General features: G+C 37.6%; 2 protein-coding genes across 2 annotated transcripts; both read right to left on the bottom strand.

Annotated features, from left to right (window-relative positions):
* Nucleotides 1–1,272: 1,272 nt before the first annotated feature.
* On the bottom strand, nucleotides 1,273–3,692 carry tmem205 (transmembrane protein 205). Its single transcript, XM_041816917.1, has 4 exons — nucleotides 3,659–3,692; nucleotides 2,823–2,931; nucleotides 2,545–2,708; nucleotides 1,273–2,445 (listed from the first exon to the last, which is right to left on the bottom strand). Exons 2-4 carry the CDS (start codon nucleotides 2,920–2,922, stop codon nucleotides 2,143–2,145), a joined length of 567 nt encoding a protein of 188 aa, XP_041672851.1. The 5' UTR covers nucleotides 2,923–2,931; nucleotides 3,659–3,692; the 3' UTR covers nucleotides 1,273–2,142.
* A 4,054-nt stretch (nucleotides 3,693–7,746) lies between these two features.
* cnn1b (calponin 1, basic, smooth muscle, b) lies at nucleotides 7,747–17,269 on the bottom strand. The gene is made up of 8 exons (XM_041817132.1): nucleotides 17,195–17,269; nucleotides 17,002–17,075; nucleotides 12,223–12,344; nucleotides 12,066–12,132; nucleotides 11,192–11,329; nucleotides 10,781–10,897; nucleotides 10,328–10,474; nucleotides 7,747–9,883 (listed from the first exon to the last, which is right to left on the bottom strand). The coding sequence occupies exons 2-8, from the start codon at nucleotides 17,059–17,061 to the stop codon at nucleotides 9,638–9,640; spliced, it is 897 nt and encodes a 298-aa protein (XP_041673066.1). The 5' UTR covers nucleotides 17,062–17,075; nucleotides 17,195–17,269; the 3' UTR covers nucleotides 7,747–9,637.
* Between the last annotated feature and the right edge of the window lie 276 nt (nucleotides 17,270–17,545).

Raw genomic sequence — 17,545 nt, 5'->3', positions numbered from 1 at the left:
CAGCACCCGCATTGCTTGGCTTTTAAAGCCTTCTTCGGGGGCCAATGGATGATGTCACTGACTATTTAGTTTATGTGGACTTAAGCAACTTGGTTTCTGTTTGTCCATGTATCCGTTTTCAGAAGCCAGAGTATGTCAGTACCCCAGTTTTGAGAAGCCCAGTTTTGCTACCTGGAGAACTCCATAAGAAAGCAACTTTGATTTATCTGTTCATTTAACTTAAAGGCCTACTTTGAAATATGTTAGATGTGCGGTGGAGGGACAGCTGATCTGCTTCTGCCCAGAGAGAGTGAGAGACAATCAGACTGCAGTGTCTGCAGCGGATCAGTCTATGTGAGCTGACATCAGTTTTGTGCCTAAACAGGCTCATATTTATATAAACAATGAACAGAGCAGTTTGACTTTCCAGCCATGAATGAAACATGAGTTAAGTTTACTGTAGAGACAGACAGAAAGGCCATCCACACGAGTTCCCAGGAGTTAAGAGTATTAATAATGAGGTGAAAATGAACTGACAATGCATTCACATTACATAATAAAGTACTGGATAACAGTAGTGTGAATGTTGACTCAGCAGTCCCTCTAAATAACAGGCTTTAGCATTAATTGCATCTAGGAAAACCTCTTCTTTTCTGTCCCTGCTTTTTAGATTAAACTAGAAAAGCACTTGGAGAGCGCAGACCGTCCATAACTTTTTGAGTTATGTTGCTAACAAACTAACTAACAAAACCTGCTGATCACATAATCTCCTTGGTGGAGGTAATAAAGATATTATAACCCATTAGTACTAATGTTGAAGCTCTTACAAGTATAGGGCCTCTGTCAGCCTTGGGCTTGCCAGCACAACACTGTTTCTGCATCCAAACCTGATGTGCGTCACAGTTAACTAAATTAAAACATCCCTGTTTCAAATGCAGGCCCTGTCTGCTTGGTCTGGGTTAAGTCGACAATGTAGAGCAGTTTTCAGTTTCCAAACCGATGAAAAAGTTATATTAATGAGTAAAGAATAAAAAAGAAACAAGGACACAAAAAGGTGTAGTTTAACACAGAAGCAGGTAATTCTATAACTGTCAGCTCAGTCGCTGAAAATATTTGCATGTATTTTAGACAAAATTAAAATGTTTCTATAAATATATTTTTGCAAATTAGACTAGATGTTTGAAACTTTTGATGAACACATTACTCACAGTTTTATCAAATAGATGTACAAAGAATTGTTTTACTCTGAATGATAAAATGTACTTAAAAGATGCAACAATATCTTACAAGAACCTGCAGTATACTTTGCCATGCCCAACAACAGACCTAGAACTTTACCTGAATTTTTCCAAACATCACCCTCTACTGGGGATAATATCACATTGCATGACAGCATGCCAAGTTTTCTGAATAAATTTTACTTAAAACACTCGTGAGGAACTTTCCATTTGTGTCAATATTGGTGACACACCTGATGTCTTATCTTTTTCCTGATCGTGTCCTATACATAAACACAAAACGTGTTCTCGTATCTTGTCCTTGCCAATCTTGTTCTGCTTTCATTTGACAGTCAAACAATAAAGTCAATGTGAATTGCTTTTCTGGACATTAAAAAGGGCTACTTCTTTTGTGAGCGGTAAGTCACCTTATCTGAGACCCAAGCAGTCATTTGAGGCAATAAAAGAGAAGACTATGGTCATGTTAACTTTTATATTTCATAAATTAACTTCGGTCTGTTTCATAACCAACCAACTCCTCACAGGACTTGTGTGATTTAGAATAGAGTTTTAATAGAAATTCCACTTGATAAGCAATTTTTTCTTTAGAAAACTTTACAAATACCAAAACAATCTTCTTTTAAAAGTGTCAGTTGGACAAAAATTGACAAGATGAAAAGGGCTTGTGACATAAAAGTCTAGTTTTTTAAATACCAATTAACAACAAAAGCATCCCCCTTCATCAGAGCACTAAAACTGAAAATTCACAGCTGTTACAAATATGATGCAATATCTTTATTTTGCACTTTCATGATGTCACATAGTGTTATTTTATGGAGGTACTAAACTAGTACTATTTAATCAAACCTTAATGACTTTGCCGCATTTCATTAAATACTGAATAAACAAAAACCTATTCTTTTTCCATAATTATGTCTATTCTTCTCTAAATAGTGGATAGATTTAAAGCAGTGTAGATTAAGTTGGTTGTGGTGCAGATAAATCCGATCAGATTACAGAGGTTAGAAAGCCCATGGTAGCGACCAAATGTGCTCTTGTAAGCTCTGTACTTGGGGTCCTGCTCTTTGAGCTTAGCATACTCCTCTCTCTGGCTGCCAAGGCCAATCTGGTTCCCCAATCCATGTTCCTTCTCCACCTCCCTCATTTGAAACATCACTTCAGTGGCTGCTGGGCCAAACCAGCAGGCGTTTAGACTGGCCATGACTAATGCTACAAAATACAAAGCCATCTGAAAGACAAAAGAAGATACCTCACTGGATGACAAAATTCTGAGAATTTATTTGTTATTTTGTAATTGTAAATACTGTACTCAGGCAGGATGTTTCACCTGTAAACTTTCATGCCAGTCCAGCAGCTCTCTGGGGTGATACACAGCATACAGAGCAAGGCTGGCAGCACTACTCCCCATCAGACAATAGAAGTATACAGGGAAAAGCTTGCTCTGTACCAGGCCAAAGGTGTGCAGAGTAACCTGCCAAACCAATGCAAAACCTGAAAGACAAAGCATGTACAAAAGAGCATAAATGATGGCAGAAGTAAGAGCATGTAATAGAAACTAAACTACTTGAAATGTACCCATGACTTTCCTGTTTGTGTGCCTCATACCTGCTATGAAGGAAACCCAGACCTGCATGCCCCAGGAGAAAGACAGTGCTAGAAGGTGTAGCACTTTCAACAAGTCTGTGGGCTCCCCCTCTGTCACCATGGTATCAACCTATGACGAAACATATCTTTACACACTTTACTTGCATTAAAACTGACATGTGGTCTGGTCAATCTTGATGGTGGGTAGGTTTAATATGATGCATGGTCTGTTTGAATATGATATGCTCTCGATACATATATTTGTCAACTTACAGTCTCTCCTAAACCAGCCCCTACTTAGACTCAATTTAGTGTTTATCTTTTGGGTCGTCTCCACTCTTCTGTAAAGCGACCTTGGGTCTCATGGAAGGCGCTATTTAAGTCCAAGGTATTATTATTATTATTATTATTATTATTATTATTATTGTCTTACAACTCGGACTTGTTTTACTTGTGTGATATGTGTCACAACTATATAGCTTAACCATATCTGCCAACATTTACGCATTATTTTTGTATCTTATTTGTATTTTTGCTGCTCTGCATGTGCAAGGAAATGGCTGTCTTAATGATGTCAGTATTGCTACTATAATTTTAAGGTAACACAGCATCACAGGGAGAGTTTGAGCTTTTTGACAAAAATCTAACCGATCGCACCAACTTATCGAGAGGTAGTGATCAGAGGAGGACAACAGTTTATCTTTCGCTTCTGATTTAAACAGTGTTCCGCTTATAACTGATAGCTAACACGCTTTAGCTTGTGAGGGAGAGGACAGCCGTGCAAGTTGTATGTCGTCTCGATACTGGCTTTATTTACATATGTCTCCTAAATGGACGTTGCATATGACTGTTCTTACCTTGCTGTCTTTTTTGTTGCTCCTGGTTAGAAATTTCAAGTGCAGCTGATCAACCTAAGTGTGGTCAAAGGTTCAGGAGAGCCACTTCCTATACCATTATATTATTGTGACAAAAAGCCCCGCCCCTCGAGGTCACATGGAATAAGTAGTGCCTTAAAAGTTGCTTGTTAAGATGTCTTTCTTTTATTTCAGTTGTCATAGCGGTTATAGTCAGATAGTCAAACTTTTGCTATATGAATTTTGAAACCCACTTACCGTTAACATGTATTACTGTAAAACGGTTCTATAGGTTTTTAGGCTGTGGATCTGTGTGGCCACTTTCTGTGGGCGCAATATCATTAGTAGGCTATTTTATGACTGGTCATCTTTTTACACTTTCAACGACCAAACTTACAGAAAAGCGTTTTCTTTATATGTTTGGGGCTTGTGGAGTTTTAGCCCTCTTTTATAACAAATACAACTCTGTTATTACAACAGTATAGACCCAGAAGTTATTTGTAAGGCTAAGTTATCTGTTGGTAAGCAGTGCTGTGCCTGAATGCGCCAGCTGTGCGCCCCCAGAACTCAGATGAATGGTGAACTTGGAAGGTTGAACTGAAAAACGTTACTCATCTTGCATTTTTAGGAATGTAATGAAGGCATACGTACGCTAACATATCCGGTCTTTTTTTTCCCTTAAGTTAAAGCTCGATTTTCAGTACTTCATGCTGATTTTTTTTTTCCGGGACTGTAAGGTTGTGAAATGAATGAAGTTGCTTGCAGCTCTTTTCTTGTGTCATAGATTGGCTTTCTAAGTAATTGCTAATTGTAATAAGTACCGGTTAACTGATGCATTTATTTTACAGGGACAGTGCATACTAATCAACATTCCAGTTAATATACTGTATACAGTAGTGTGGATGCAATGCAATGAAAATGAAAATGACTATAAACGGTTTAGATATAACATGACATCGTTTAAGTGAGCGGGTAAGTAGTCACAAAGTAATGAAAGTGATTGTCCATTTAAAAACTGACTTAGGACAATATTGTCTGATGTGAGGTCTAGTGATTTTGAATCCATTACTAATCTCTACAGTTGTTTTTGCCTCTTCTTTAAGCAACTGTTTTTAAAGTTAGATCATTTACTCGCTGCCGAATCCCCCTATAACAACAACGATTACCTTTGCATAACTATTGCAAAGAGCCTGAAAAACTGAAAGTGATTAAAATGTCTTTATTGTTGACTTGAAGTGGCCTTTAATTTCATGATCTCATTCTCAACCCACCATCTTTCAAAAGAGGTCAATAGATGTTAAGAGTTAATTACTTTTCTTACTTCCAGGTGGCCTCTTAAGTGTCCATGGCCTAGTATGGCCATTTTTGTCATTGCTTCACGCAATGATTTCTGCCATTTGCATATTGTGAAATGTATTTTAGATATCAGACATTTCTTAAAGTTCAACTAAAAATTTTAAAAAGTAATAACTTAAAATAATTATTTTTTATATATTATATTATATTATATTATATTATTAATAACTAATTAAGTAAACTAGAAAAGCACTCGGAGAGCGCAGATCTCCGCCATTAGCCCTATTTCATTAAAGTAAAGAATCCTGTCAAAAATTCCTGGATCCAGATCACCCGGATCACTCCAAAAATCTAATCAGTTCTTCCTTATGCCATGGGTAGGGTTAGGGTAAGTCACAGCCCCTTAAAATTCGTCATGTTTGTCACCCCATGACGCCCATGTTAATATCTACACATCCTCCAAACGTTTTCCTTGAAACCCCGCTTTTTTGTTGTATTTTCAAGACTGACAGACGCCACTAAACGTTTCTGTTTTGATCTTGACGTGTTCCTGCAACATCTTAAATGGGGCGTTTTATTCAAAAGATTCGAGCTATGCTATTGGAGTCTATGGCTGTCACTCTCAAAATTTAGCCAATCGCAGATCAGAAAAAAATTCAACCAACAAATCAAATGCGGCCGTAGACAAGCCTAACCACCGGATTGAGTTGAACACAAAGCATCGAGCGATACTAAAACATCTCACTGGTAAGTCAGATAAGTGTAATCTCAAATCATACATGTGAAATAATATGCAGCTTTTCATGGGATGTAACATGCACTTCGCTTTTGTTCTATTGATATCTAAGTAGTCATCATTAGATATTTGTCCAGTTGAACGCGTTCTCGTAGCATCAGGCTAGCACCTATTCTTTTGTACAGTCTATGGCAAGAACTGTTAGCGAGTTAGCATGTTAGCGAGTGGCAGTAGCTTTTTGGCGCCCGGGTGCCTGTTTTCTAATTAGATTTCAGTAAGATTTTAGTAGCTGACTCTGTGTGATTGTGATGAAACACTTGCTATTTCGAAGGCAGCATTGACAACCATCCCCGAGGAGAGAAAGGGTGTAATGTTATCTAAGAAATATGTTGGTTTTGCTTAATGTTTTCCCTGTTTACGACTTGTTTGAAAGCAAGCCATGAGCAATCGAATTACAAAAAAATATCCTCTACATACTCGCGTTTTAATTATCAGTTGTTGACCTAAGGCAGTTTATGCTGTGAAGTTATAAAATTATTGTTTCAATGCTCGGCGAAAAACTTATCATTTAGACCTGTGCAGATACATAAACATGCATACAAATCTGACTGTGAGAAACTCCTACTGCCACTCAAAGATATAAACAAGATTTAAACTGTTATGAAAGTGCTGTTTTTCCTTATTTTTTGCAGATATACAACATTAACAATGGGGCGGAGAAAGTCGAAAAGAAAGCCACCTCCTAAGAAGAAAATGACTGGTAACCTGGACGTCCAGTTCACTTGCCCATTCTGTAACCATGAAAAGTCTTGTGATGTCAAAATGTAAGAAAGTCAAAATGCAGAATAATCAGAAGTAAATGTATTTTAGAGCAATTTTGAAAACAATATTTTCTTTCTTCTCCAGGGAACGAACTCGCAACACAGGAATTATATCATGTAGTGTGTGCTTGGAGGAGTTCCAGACTCCAATAACCTGTATCCTTTTAAGAAAATTACACACACACACACAAATATATATGGTGCCACCTCGTTGGGCAATGTGAGAAAAAAGTATTTCCAAATCTTGCAAAAAAAAAAAAAAGTAAAAATGCGTGCCAAGAGCTAGAGAATCAGAAATCTGTCTTTGATATGAATCCACCAGCTTAATAATGCACATTTTAAACATTTTTAATTGTTTGTTTGTTTGTTTTTTTTTTGGTAAACCTGAAGCATATGAGATGGTTAAAAAGGGGGGTGTTACTGTAACCTTTTTTTTCTCCTTTTTGTGCTTATATCTGTCTTTTTTATTTAAGAAGACCTTGACCTTTTTAAACAGATTTGTCTGAGCCAGTGGATGTCTATAGTGATTGGATTGATGCCTGTGAAGCGGCCAATCAATAACCATGTTTTCCTGTGACTCACCATCACTCGCTCCTGTCTGTTTTACATTTTAACTTCTGACGCATGATTTTTCCATAAAATAGGTCCTGTTAAGCTTGCACACTGCAGGAAAAACATTGCAATTGATAGAATCATGACATCGTACTGATAAAGCTTAGTTTTAATGTGCTTTGGTGTGGCATGTTGAGCATGACACATTTTCTGGCTGGGCCAGAGAGTTGCCATGTTTTGTCTGCATCACAGTTACTGTTATCTTCTTAATGAAAAGATGCTTTTCTTGACTTTTTGAAATAACTTGCAATTTTGTTTATTTGAAAGTATAATCTCTTCAATATTTCCACACATTTCAAACATTCCATGTCCTCTATCATTATCTTTTTGTGATTTAGAATGAAGAAGACGTGAATATGTTTAAGTTATTAGGATGAGTTGCATTTAGTTGAGTTTGAAAGAAACATGCCACTTTTGTCATCTTTACTTTCCAACCCTGCACTGAAACAACTGATGACATTTTTAACTGCAAATCATTGTTTTGTTGTTCCTGTTTGCTTGTCCAGTTAGGTATTTAAAACACAATCGTGTCGTTTTTTGTAACACTGCTCCTATGTGCCATGTAGTTCTTCATCCACTGCTTTTTTGTAAGAGTTATAACCTTGTAAGGAAAAACTGAACCAGCATCATTTTTTAGTTGTTTTATTGCACAAATGTCATGTGAAATGCATTTAGGGCTGGGGAAATTAAGGGATTTGCAAAGATTTAAAGTGTAAACACTGTTAAATGCAGCTAAAACATAAAGATTAAATCTATCCATACAGTTACTCAACATTGTGGTCATTTTGTATATCACAGGGAAGAAACCATAAATAAACTCTTTAAAAAATATCTCTCTTCATTCATGTGAATAATATCACAAGATGTTTTATTGATTACCATTTTGTTAATGTACACATACACTTCCCTCACTAGATTGTACACTGCTGCTATTCCTAAATCATGACCATGAAACCTTGGTGGCTGAATAAAAAAGAAAAGTAGATGAGCTATCATTTATAGACCCTTTCAACACATCCTCAACAACAAGCAGTAATTCAAAGCCAGTGAATCTAAACCATCTGAGTCCCCTCAGTTCATATTATCGTTCATGTTCATTCATTATTCATGATGTGTTGAAAGGAAATCATGTGATAGCTAATAAAGCCTGATTTTACATAGAAAAACATTCGAGACATTCGGTGGGTTAAAAGTATGACACAAATTCCAAAACAAGAACCTCATTTCTTATTTGGGAAGATTCATAAAGCAAGGGTCTCCTTACATATTGCCATGACTGATGGGTGGATGGACACCAACGTAAGTGAGACAGGCCTACAGAACTCTTGCATTTTAGGCTCTACTTAAATGTAGGTATACTGGTAAAATATCCTCAAATTTTTAAAAGTAAAAACATTACAAAAAATCTGCTAATTGCTGCACTGTACTGTTATATCTAGACTTTCAGAAATCTTGTATAAAAAGTTTGTAAAATCTTAATTGCTATATATAATCTAAATGGGTGGATTTAGAGTTGCACATTACCATCTGAATAGCAGTGCTGAAAAAAAGTGTCATTTAATGGAAATACTCGAGTACCCCAGAGATAACTACAATATCTGAGTTACATTCCACTATTGTTTACTGCACACAAGTTGAAGGTGGATTGAGTGCAGCAACAGCACAAAGGCAAAGTTCACCAAGTGGGAAGTGGAAACATTTCCAAAAGGTGCAATACAGGACAAAGCCTAAGAAGGACCATGTTAACCCTATTTTAAATCTATCTTAAACACCAACACTTAACCTTCATAAAGAAATGTCTGACAGGAATCTACTTTATCTTGAAACTTTTGTTCTCTAAACAAGAGTTGTGCTGCACAGGACATGTAACTTGTCCAGTATTGTGATGATGTAATGAATAATTTGGCAGGCTTGTGAAGATGAAAAATATGCCAACACATGTGCTCACATAAAGAAAACAAGGCAACGTCTGCTCAAAGCTACAGGTCCTCCTGCATTGTCTGCCACGGTCAGTCTGTGTATCAGAAAATTCAGTGAAATCCTAGGGCCCTAATGTGAACAGAAACCGTTCCAACTGGGCCAAAGTTCAATAACACCAACCTACTCGTGACCTTTTAGGGAATCTTTAAATTCTATTTTATAAATGTTCAGGCTGAATTAGAAAGATAGTGATGTAAGGCTTGGGGTAAAAAACAAAAGTCATATCTCAGGTATAAAAAGCTGTTAAAAAAAGAAAAAGAGGGGGAAAAAGCTTTAGATAGGGCAGGAAAACATTGAAGTTTTTTGCTCTTTTTAGCTGTTACACAATTTGTCAGTAATTTTATACCAACATTGGCCACTGCATGAAATCTTCAAAGAAATGTCAAACACTTTCCCCTCTTAGCTGTGGAGAAACAAACATTTAGGGAGTAAAAGCTAGAAGACGTCAGTGACATAAATCAGTGTTAAATAACAGTCTGGATGGTCTGCTCGTCACAAAGACAGTTATGTTTGGTTGTCTGAAGGCAATCCATGTTGTTAGTCAGAGTACTGATTGTAGCCATCAAACTCAGCCTCACTTCCATTGTTGTAGTAGGTCTCAGTGGGGTTGGTGCAGTACTTGTTGTCAAAAACTTGGCGGGGCAGGCCATAAGTGGTCATACCCTGCTGCGAGGCCACTTTGTTGGTGCCCATCTGCAGAGAGATGGTGCTGGTGTCAAAACTATCCAGCTCTAGCTTCTTGTCAAATATGTGCCTCCTTGTTCCTGGGGCTGTCATGCCAGCCTGGAGGAAGAACGCCAGATGAGGGGTTAATGACTTTACAATCTTCATATTATGTTGACATAAACATATGCTGGATTAACATCAAAGAAAAGGCTGCAAATCCAATGAAAAACTGCTCATTTGAGAAAAGATTCTTCATTTAAGATACAGAGTATCTTGTTCCTTATTTGTATTTAAATCCATCATTGAGCCTAGTTATGGCCCTGGGGGCATGTTCCCTCTTTGGAACGGAAACTTCCAAGGGGGGAAGGTTGATGCTTGATTATAAACTTGTGTCTTTCAACAAAACTGGTTGAACAAATTTATTTAACTTTTGTTTTAAGCATTTATTTCAAATTGCATGCTTTTTCATATCAATAAAATTATATCTTTCTTTTCACCAATTAATCCTATTTATAACATATGTAACCAACACAGAGAAAAGTGTGTAAAGAGCTTCCTCACCTGGCTGGCTCCCTTGTTGGTGCCCATTTGTAGGCTGATAGTTGATTGGTCTAAGGGGTTGTCCATGGCCATCTTTGCATCATACAGATGGCGTCGTGTGCCGTAAGAGGTCATGCCCTTTTGGCTGGCAAGCTTGTTGGTGCCCATCTTGAGACAGAGTAAAGAAGTGTGAATTACATGACTTAAATACCACGTCCAGATAGTTTAGGACATAGATTTGGTTCATTTATACATTCAGTATACTAAAATAAAAGCCGTATTCAGAACAGCTGTAATTTTATTCATAATCAAGAACCCAGAGGGCAGGTGAAAGAAGTTTTAATCAGCATTGAGTTCAGCAGGCAACAGCTATAACAAAAGTCCACAGGGAAGTGTCGGCACAACATCTTTAAAGAGTCTCATATGAAGGCATCAACCAAGGAGCTAACAGTTTTTTGTTAGTTCTGCTCTGACCTGCAGTCCTATGTAGTTGCGTCCCTCCCTGAGCTTCTCTGGAGCAAAGTGACGCTGCTGTTTCTCACAATACTTCACACCTAAGTCGTACTTAGAGTGAAAACCTTTGGACTTGGCCTAAGAGAGAATTGACAGCAAGAGGGGAAAAGGGTGGTGATGAAAGTGTATTATTCATACCCATATTGATTTACATCAGCTGTTGTTGTCTTAGTTCATACAACTAAAAGAACATGCACAGGCTACAACAAATGTTTTACAGTACATTTATTTACATTGTCAGTGCTCATGGTAGAAAAAACACAATTGCAAGTTTCTCCAATTTTTTGGATTCCACCAGATTGCCCCAGTCAGTACTTTTGAGTAAAGCACAAATGTGTGTTTCAGTATGTGTGTGTATAAATCTGCCCTCACCATTCCAGCCAGAGCAATGAGTGTGCACTGGACCTGAGTGTGGTTGACATTCTCAAACAGATCATTGGCCTCAAAGATGTCATGTGGCTTTAGGCCATATTCTGTGATGGCACGAACAAAATTCCCAATGTTTTCCAGCTGAGGAAAAAAATGGACAAGGAGAAAATGAAACTTTTTAAATTTTTTTCTTTACTTAGAATAAATCTTTTATTCATACACAGGGAGAGCCCTTTTCATGGTCTCAGCCATCTTTGATATTTGCATCTTAAATTTTTCTACAGTACCACAGAAGGGACCAAATTAAAGAAACCGATTTTTAAAAATTCCACTGGTTGCCACAATTACAAACCAGAGGTGGGCATAGCAATCTAGAATCTGACTGTTAGATATTGCTAATATTCCCCAATTTTTACACACTCCACCTTTAAATTGCAATCACAATATTGGGGGAAAAGATAAATGGCAATTATATTATTTTGCCAAATTGTTCAGTCCCACTTTGAACCAGAGACAGTCAAATTCTAACCAGTTACTAGCAGCTGCCAAGCATTCATACATGAAAGGGTTATTGTTCACTTCATTTAAATGTTTTCTACTTGAAAGCAGTTATATTTTTCTGAGGTGTCAAACTAAAGCTATAATAATAGGTTACAGCCTTGAAGCTATAACAATAAATCAGAATTAAGCAATTGCAAATAAATATAACTAATGATGACTGCTGAATATTGAGGGTAGGGCTATTTTCCAAATGTTCAGTTTATAACTGAACGGTTCACCTGCTGTGCATTCATTTGAAAGTGTGTAACATGGAATATTAGTTAAGGGCCTTATCATACCCAAAAGTGATCCATTCCTTTGTCCAAAGAAGAATTACCTGGTGCCAGTTTTGACTCGAGTTGTTGATCTTTCTAACAGAACCTGGCTGGAGAACATTAATGAGTCTACAAAGAAACAGACAAGAAATTCCAAACACATCAATATTTCAAACACAGTAAAAACTACAAAGTTGTTCTTCATAACCAAACACTCACTGGCACAACAGGACTCCATCTTTCAGACTCTCCATGAAGTTGTCCCCAATCCTTTTCCCAGTTACTTCCTCAATCCACATTCTCAGCTCCTCTTCTTTCTGGGGGTCATATTTCCCAGCAAGCTGATGTGAGAGCAAAGAGAAACATAAAATTGTTACTTTAGCTTATCAAACTTGAATGCAATACAGCAATTCATCAATAAAATATACATACAGTTTTTCTTATCCATATGTCTACATGATCACCAAAATGTTTCTAGGAATGACATGCCAATTTTTTCATTAGAGAAAAATAGATTTATGTCCTTTAAAAAAAAACAAGCCTTAAATGTTTATTTTCTTTTTAAACATTGTATTCACCATATTATTTTTTCATGTTATGAAAATACAAAAGCACTTCTGGTGTGATCACAGAAAGACCTTTGCTGTAATAGATGATTAAAAGGTTAATATAATTAATAAAACAATGTTTCCCCCATATACAAGGAATGGCACTATTGTTTCCAGGGAATAAGCCTTTTAATGTATAAGTAAATTACAAAACCCATAATTCATGTTAATTCCCCCCTGCAGTCAGGTTCAATGAGAGATGGTGAAATTGTACTTAAGACAGCATAATGTAAAATAATATACAATGCTTGAACTTCGAGGTACGTACACATGTCTAATTCATTTAAATACAATGTTTTGTGTATGATGTAAGGTTCTTCAGTAACCACAATAACTCTGAATTCACCTATTCTTTTCTCATAACCGTTTTGCCTTAAAAATAATTACAAAGAATTTGAGATGAGGGACATGAAGAGAACAGGAAGAGAATTTAAATTAAAAAGCCCTGGACATTCCTGCATGCAGAAAAACACTTGGCCTTTGTCTTTTCTCCATGTATTTCCTTATTGGCACAAACACATTGCCCCTAATACTTTGAATTCCAGCTAAAGGGTTTTAGGCTGCCCCCCCCCACACACACACACGCACCCTACACACACACACACCCACACACACAAACAGCCCCCTTTTCCTGAATGTTCTGCAGATAAGTCTTCTCAGTCTGGGATCAGCAGCCAATACAAACACGTATTTCAAAGTAGCAGGGACAGTGTAGCTCACAGACCATCACACCAAACTTGGGAGAAACAGTTCTCAAAGACACTCCTCCCTCCGTCTTTTCTGCTCTCTCTCTCTCATTGGCCCAGCTCAGATTTCTCATTTACTCTCTTTGCCTCTCTCCCTCTAGTTTTCCAGAATCTGCCCTTTTACAGAGAGCTGAGCGTTTGAGCACAACACATCTGATAAAGACAGGTCAAGTTCGGCAGGTCTACAACGTTATGTTCAGAAGATTGAGCAAGTTGTGTTACTTTTCTCATCGTAGAGCTCAGGATCACAGTCAGAGCTGGTTCAATTATGAACTTTAAAAAGTAGGGATGCTCTTTGATGAAGACTGATGGTCTTTTAAGAGTTACTGATCTTCCTTTCAAACCTTACTATAACTTGTGCTTTGAACTCACAACCAAATCCGTCAAATGAACTATTGTGAAGGAAGAACTTTTATCCTTAATTTTAAGAAAGTATGTACTTCTCCCAATTACAGCCAGTCTGGCCACAAACAGTAAAGACACTCCGATGATTTACACAGTATTAATTAGCCCCAGGGATGTACCAGCTCTTGATGCCCTTCAGTCTACATAGTTTGGATGGGGGGCCTGTAGGGGGCCATGTGGGTAGCATCAGTGTTGTCACTACTGTTTAGTTACAGAGCCTTGGTCTGTTGGAGGCTGTGATGCTGTGGCAACTAGGGGCCATAGTAGCTTGTGTGACTTACCAGTGGTGCATGTGGCACAGTTGAGATTAGGGGTCTAGTCACTGAACACTTATCCTGAGCACAAGAATCTTGGGCTTATAAGAAATCAAAAAGCTTAAACAAGCTGGCATTAGCCACCAGAGGATACTGGTGATAGCAGACCAAGTAAGGCTGGAGCAGAGAAACTTTTGAGTGAGTTGAATTAGGCTAGAGTGTGAAAGTGTTTTATTTCCTCTTCCAGTGCTGACATGGAAAAAAATACAAATTAAAAATCATGTCAAGCAAAGGCCCCAATGATATCCTATCAAAAATTGCATTCTTGTACTGATGAATCAATGTATAGGCACCATTTATCATTTAACTTGTTTAACATTACCCAGCATGTCACCCTGCTTAAAGAAGAATATCACCTATGCCAAAGAATATCACCTATGCAAAAATAACCGATTAGCACTCAGAGAAAATGGCATAAAGCCATTTAATGACTCAGCAGTGTGTCAGTTCAAGAAAAGATGTCTAAAGACAATAAAAGCTAACATTAGTGAGCATAACCTAACAAATTAGACTGTGGGTGAAAATCCCCTGATAGTATTCATTTGAGCCTTGGTTTGCTTTTGTATTTCAATTTCAGCTGTATGTATGAGAAACAGTGTGCTATTTATTCTGATAAATGAACTAAGATTCACACATCACTCCATGTGCAGAACCTCATTAGATCATTTGCAACACTCTATATTGCCTGCAAGGTAAACCCCCAGGGGGCAAAAATTGTGTTCGAGCTGTTTGTTAGTAGTAGCGGATATCTTTGCATACACACAAAAAGAAATATTGCCACTAACATAATTTCTTTGTAATGTATCCTCATGCAGTGTGACATGTATCCACAGTGGGAGCTGCTGCCGTTGTCTGCACCATCTATCCTCTGTCCGCCTGTGTTCTCTTCAGACACTGTTTTGTCATTTGTGACTCCATTGTAAACTGTTTAGAGTAAGGACACTTTCTCAAGTTCACATTCAGAGCCCAGTCACTCCTTAAAAGGCCAAAGACAATGCTCATGTACCTGTCAGTCGTTGTACTGCATCTCTGCAGCTTTCTGAGGTCATGCTGCTGGAACGTAAGCATCCCTGAATGACCCATAAAGCCTTGCGGCTAAAATAAAAATATTCTTTCTACAGGAAAGGGCAGTGTGTATCTTCAACAAGCCCCTGTATACATAATCAACAAGGCAATGTTCTACAGATGGTAAATAACAGCCAGCCAAGCTCCAGTTTTACCTAAGACTCTGCTGACAGCTGAATAGCAGTAATGAAAGGAATGTGGGTTTCATGGGGTGCAGTACAGCTCAGTATGAGGTCAAAGCTGTGATGAGAGATAGCACTATACAGAGAAGAAGTAATATCTCCCAGGACAATGATGATGAGGATCTGGGAACAATCACTGGCTGACCTTTCTGACTGTCGCAGCTCTGACTCATCCCACTATGAACAGCCACTACTGTCATGAAAGAAGCAGCTAAGGCTAAAAAAAAACTATGGGCAAAACATTTTTGTTAAGAACCATAACAACACTTTCTGTCAGGATGGTCTCAACTTAAACACTTGGCAATATGATGTGTGTGATAATGCTTTACTGTGTGTGTATAGAATATAACAAAGCTCAGTCACTTAAGTTATTTGATGTTTTCTACTTAATTATTTAGAATTGCAGCATCTACTTTTCAACATTATCAGAGAGGTGTGTTGCATCCCACTGCACTGCATCACTTATCCGTAATTATTTTAAAGATAGACAAATTATTTCAATTAAAAGGACCTTAGTGTGAATTAATTCATTACTATTCATTATTCATTCATTAGTCATATATCTTAAAACAACATAGTACTGATTTGGTTCAAATAACTGCCAATATTTAGTCTGCCTAAGGAAATGCAGCACCTTTACTAGAGTATTTTTAACAGCGGTAGCACTTTTACTAATGTAATTGAAACTATAAGAGGAATTTTTCTCCCACTTACTCCATGTTTAACATCTACATATTCATTTATTTTGTCAATGAAAAAGATAAAGAAAACGTTGGGCGTAAAGTATGTAAACTTAAACTGTGAATGAAGATACCTTTGGCCTAAACAAGAAATTTATCAATCTGACTATTAGATATACTATCTTGGTAACATTGGTTAAACAAATCCAATTCTGTTTCATTTACATTGTACGCTGCAGCTAGACTTTTTGGGAACCTGTGTTTATATTGTACAACCTCTGGCATACCCTAGTTAAAACACTTTCACATGCTTCTTGATCTAAAATATGTACAAGCTCTTAATCACAACTCAGACCTATCTTTAATCACTTTGGTTTTCTATTGGCAAGGGGGCAATGATGAAGGACATAAATCACGCACAGACCTACAAGATAAACACTTATTGAATAAATATTCTGACATTTTTTGTCAAAGTCAATTTGTGGCTCTCACTACTCGTTTGGTAACTGTTATTAGACAGCATGACACCACGCCAATTTTAAAATAGGTTACAAAACCAGGTGTCCTACTAAATCGTTAACATATCCCAACCTGCTTCATACCTTGACTTTAAAGAAGAAAATAAGCCTAACTGAAGATGGGAGATGACATTATGGAGATGAAGAAAGGAAAGGATCTGCATGCACAGATAGGTAACTGTCCTCAACAGGATCTGTCCAACAAGTCTCTGTGGGTCTTTTCTTTAAATATACAGAAATATACCAACAACTATTTCACAAAATAGCATCCTCACACAAGTAACCCCATCGCTCCATCGTGTGATAAAATATTCAAACAGTTCCAGAATAAAGAGTGTTTATAGCCCTTGTAAACATAGGCCAACTGACAGGACTCTTTCCCTTCACTGGTCCATGACCTGGTCTTTAGAATCACAGAAGCTTCGTCCTCCAGTTGTTTCAGGATTAATGTCGTAACAGCACAACTGAATGTAAACTTACCTTACTCTTGATCTCGGCTGTTAGTCCGAAGGCTGGGCCGCTCCTGAAATGCGTTGACATCCTGCTTTTTTGGTCTATTTACAGTGGAGTTAAGGAGGGTTTTAAAAAAATGAGAAGGAGCTCTCCGTTCGAGGCAGAGAAAGCAAACAGAAAATTCTCCAACAACTCCGTCGGTCTATGCCTTTCAACTCACCCCAGCCGTGTTCAGACGTGATGGAGAGGCTTTTAAACAACCTTCAGACACTTTTCTGAATCTTTTTTAAACGCTTCCCATGTGTGTTCTCTCTGATTGGCCGGGGCCACTGTCCAATCAGGACGCAGCCTCCTCATCTAGGGATGATGTCATCGTTTGGGTATTAGATTTAATCGGTGTCACTTTTTCCACAATCAGCACAACAAGGTCAGGCTTTTTTCAGTTATTTGTAAGTTATGTCATTAATGTTCTCTTTAGTTTCATTTTTTCTATCATGGAATATAAAAGTGTTTAATGTTCTTTTAGGATTTGTAAGCTCTGCTTCTGCTACCTACTACTACATCTTCTTCT

This window comes from Cheilinus undulatus, linkage group 21 (assembly GCF_018320785.1).
Source record: "Cheilinus undulatus linkage group 21, ASM1832078v1, whole genome shotgun sequence".
Taxonomy (NCBI): Eukaryota; Metazoa; Chordata; class Actinopteri; order Labriformes; family Labridae; genus Cheilinus; species Cheilinus undulatus.
Note: the sequence above shows the minus strand (reverse complement) of the source record. Positions and strands in the feature narration are given on the sequence as shown.

Excerpts from the sequence above, each read along its gene's own strand:
- tmem205 (XM_041816917.1), bottom strand. The coding sequence starts at position 2,922 with ATGGTGACAGAGGGGGAGCCCACAGACTTGTTGAAAGTGCTACACCTT. Across the intron at positions 2,709-2,822 it reads CTGGGTTTCCTTCATAGCAG|GTTTTGCATTGGTTTGGCAG; the intron begins GTATGAGGCACA and ends TTTGTCTTTCAG. Across the intron at positions 2,446-2,544 it reads ACTGGCATGAAAGTTTACAG|ATGGCTTTGTATTTTGTAGC; the intron begins GTGAAACATCCT and ends TTTGTCTTTCAG.
- cnn1b (XM_041817132.1), bottom strand. The coding sequence starts at position 17,061 with ATGTCAACGCATTTCAGGAGCGGCCCAGCCTTCGGACTAACAGCCGAG. Across the intron at positions 12,345-17,001 it reads CAGCCGAGATCAAGAGTAAG|CTTGCTGGGAAATATGACCC; the intron begins GTAAGTTTACAT and ends CTCTCACATCAG. Across the intron at positions 11,330-12,065 it reads CGAGTCAAAACTGGCACCAG|CTGGAAAACATTGGGAATTT; the intron begins GTAATTCTTCTT and ends TTTTTTCCTCAG.